Source organism: Castanea sativa, chromosome 6 (genome assembly GCF_040712315.1).
Source record: "Castanea sativa cultivar Marrone di Chiusa Pesio chromosome 6, ASM4071231v1".
Taxonomy (NCBI): domain Eukaryota; kingdom Viridiplantae; phylum Streptophyta; class Magnoliopsida; order Fagales; family Fagaceae; genus Castanea; species Castanea sativa.
The window spans coordinates 17,928,949-17,932,040 of NC_134018.1; the positions used below are offsets into that span (position 1 = coordinate 17,928,949).

General features: G+C 33.2%; 1 protein-coding gene across 1 annotated transcript; it reads right to left on the reverse strand.

Annotated features, from left to right (window-relative positions):
• Window positions 1-210: 210 nt before the first annotated feature.
• Window positions 211-3,092, reverse strand: LOC142638543 (uncharacterized). Its single transcript, XM_075812569.1, has 2 exons — window positions 2,796-3,092; window positions 211-338 (listed from the first exon to the last, which is right to left on the reverse strand). Exons 1-2 carry the CDS (start codon window positions 3,055-3,057, stop codon window positions 283-285), a joined length of 318 nt encoding a protein of 105 aa, XP_075668684.1. The 5' UTR covers window positions 3,058-3,092; the 3' UTR covers window positions 211-282.

A 3,092-nucleotide genomic window follows, 5' to 3' on the forward strand; every position in this document is an offset into this window, starting at 1 on the left:
TTACACAAAATTGCAAAATCTGAGACATACAAATCCTTATTATCCAAATACTTAGTAATAAATTCATCACTCCAATACTTAACAGCATATATCATTCCTCATCACACCCAATTCTGCCACAACTCCAAACAAACACCAAAAGAGGGTGAGGAGGGGGTTCCACAATAATTACACAAAATCTAAGACATACACATATTTATCATCCCAATAGTTAACAATTATTTCACCGCTCCACCCATCTTGTCTCCTTGAAATGACATTGTCTTCTACTTAGACTTAATCCTACTTCTTTTCGTCACGGAGAGCTTGTGAAACAATCTTATAAAAGAACGTTCCACCTACAAATACAGTAGAAACACAAGAAGATTATGACAAAAGAACAGAATGTAGGAGGATAATAAGGATTTGGTTCTCCTGAATCATATGTAAGCTTATTTTACTCACACAAAAGACTAAAATAATAATCTGTCTGTAGCACACAATTCCAATCTTGATATGGATGGTGGTCAAATCGTTTTAATATGATTCAGTTGCTACAAGGCTTGTAGCAAAGTATTCAATGCAATTCAATCCTTGTATGAATATCTTGTGAGAGGGTTATAGTACATTTGTGTTAATGAATAATGTACTCCGAATATCTTCTCTACATATACATGTGAATCTCATCATTTACGTTATTAATCAAGGAACTATGATAATGGCCATGAAGGACATTTTACTTAATGTCATAAGAATTCCAAAAACTAAGCATATAAGTATTTCATTTGAGATATCAAGAGCTTTGTAACCCAATTGACAATTCCTAGTATTTATAACGGAGACGTCTAGCGTTTAAATTTTCCCTCCCCCAACTTTTGAATTATCAAAACAATTAAAAATAATATTTCACTTGAGATATAGGGTCCGTTTGGATAGAATTTATTGCTGAAAATTGAAAACTGAAAAAACTATAGCAAAATAATTTTTAAATGTGTGAATAGTAATGTGAGACCCATTTTTAATATTTTTTTTCTGAATAAAGTGTTTGTGGGTCCCATAAACAGTGCATGAACAGTAACTTTGTCTCCTACATAGTGCTGAACAGTACCGGTTACTGTTCATTAACAGTAACCGGTACAGTGAAAAAGTTGTCATGCAAAAAAAAAAAAAAAACTGAAAACGCAAACTCAAAACGTGAAACTCAAAACGTGTATCCAAACTCCCACATAATTGGTGTAGTTTATATAAATCCAATTGTTTTGATATTTGCAAACTCGATATTTATGATAAATAGGCCTTTTCACGAAAGTAGTTTTCTAAAATCAAAATTATTGGATTCATTTAAAGTTCTCGCTTCATTATATACATACAATTAAAAATTAAAAGGGTGTGATACATTATCCTCCAAGTATTGAGAAGTTGAAATATGGGTGTATTGCATTCAAGAATGGAAACTGGCATGTTCAACATGTAATTTTTTTAATGAAGGAACCCAAAAATTCCTATAAAAATAAACATGGTGGCTAAGCACTTTGTGAAAATAATGAGTCTAGCCATGAAGCCAAAAAACCACTAGACATCCCATGTGTTAAACCTCACAATTCTAAACTATGAATTTTAAGCTCGGGAGATTTATATGGTTGTTGAAAGGGATAAGTGACTTAATAAGAAGAGGAAGTGCATGTTTATGTGATATTTTGGTCGTATTGTAATAAAAGATTACAGGGTATTAATTCATCCATGATAAGTAGAAACAATATCTTTCTCGAAAGCACCATGTAATTCCACGACAAGAATGGTAACATAAGTATATATGCTAATCAAGAAACCAAAAAGTAGCAAAAAGTAAGAAAGAAGAACCTAATGGATTTTCGCCCAAAACCTTGTAGTTTAGTGGCATTTCTTTGATCTCCTTTATGAGGAAAACCAAGGTTCAAGTCCCCCTCCTCCACTTTCAACAATCGAATTATCAAATAACCTAATGGATTTTCACTTCAACAATGTTTATAAAGGTGCAAAATGCCTTAGGGCATATAACTAAACGTATATATAGTATTGATGGTGATGAAAATAGGTTGTTTGACAAACTAATTACTATCTATTATTTGATGGACTAATTCTTTATATTGGAATGGGTAAAGAGTTCTCCCTTGCAGCTTGTCGTTCTCACATAAATAGTGTAGAGAAATTTCATGAATACAAAGTAAATGTACACGCATCAACAAATGCAAAATGCACCAACCTAGAAGTAATTTTTATCAAGTTTTATCAACAAGTGCAATATCAAATATTGTAAATATCGGCGAAATCCCACTGCATATCAAATATTTTCATGCGCACAACACCACTCTATATCGATTATCGAATATCTTACAACCGCACATTACCACAGCCCTATATCATGCCGTAGCAAGAATACGTAACTGTCTTTCCCAATTCCTCTTCTCATCAACAAAAATTTTAATCTTGTTATCTCTAGAATTTTTTTAGTTGATTTCTTAATATATTTCAATTTTCATTCATATTTGAGTCTCTACAATATACATTCAAAATAATGTTCTTACTTCACTATATTAATGCTAAATTCTTGATTATATCTAATACTATTAAATCAAACTAAAGTACCAAGAAATAGGATTTATTTTTTATTATTTATTAATCATTATGATGATTAAACCTTTAAAAGTTAAGTATGGAGAAGTTAGAACTATCTATACATTGATCAAAACTAAACCTCTTTTTTTTTTTTACGGAGCACAACAAAATTAGGGGGGGGGGGGGGAAGTGTGATAGTGTAGGTAGTTGTAGTGATAGACCTGGGATGGTTTTGAGGCCCTCCTCGAAAGCAAGAAATGTAGCGGTTTTAGCAGAGTTGGTAGCAATCCGACCGATCTTGGAACGGGCTTCCTCATCTTGCATGAACTGGATCACCTTCATCCTAACGACGCCATCAACCTTGGCAACAGCAGCCCAGCCATAACCATAAGAGCTTGAACCCCACCCCTTCACAGTCGTTAGATCAGGTGCGTTTTGTATCACTGAATTGCTTGTAGAGGAAATATAATCCCAAATCCCCATATGATATCACTCTCTCTCTCTCACTCAAAACGCAG

Excerpts from the sequence above, each read along its gene's own strand:
- LOC142638543 (XM_075812569.1), bottom strand. The coding sequence starts at position 3,057 with ATGGGGATTTGGGATTATATTTCCTCTACAAGCAATTCAGTGATACAA. Across the intron at positions 339-2,795 it reads GGGCCTCAAAACCATCCCAG|GTGGAACGTTCTTTTATAAG; the intron begins GTCTATCACTAC and ends CTGTATTTGTAG.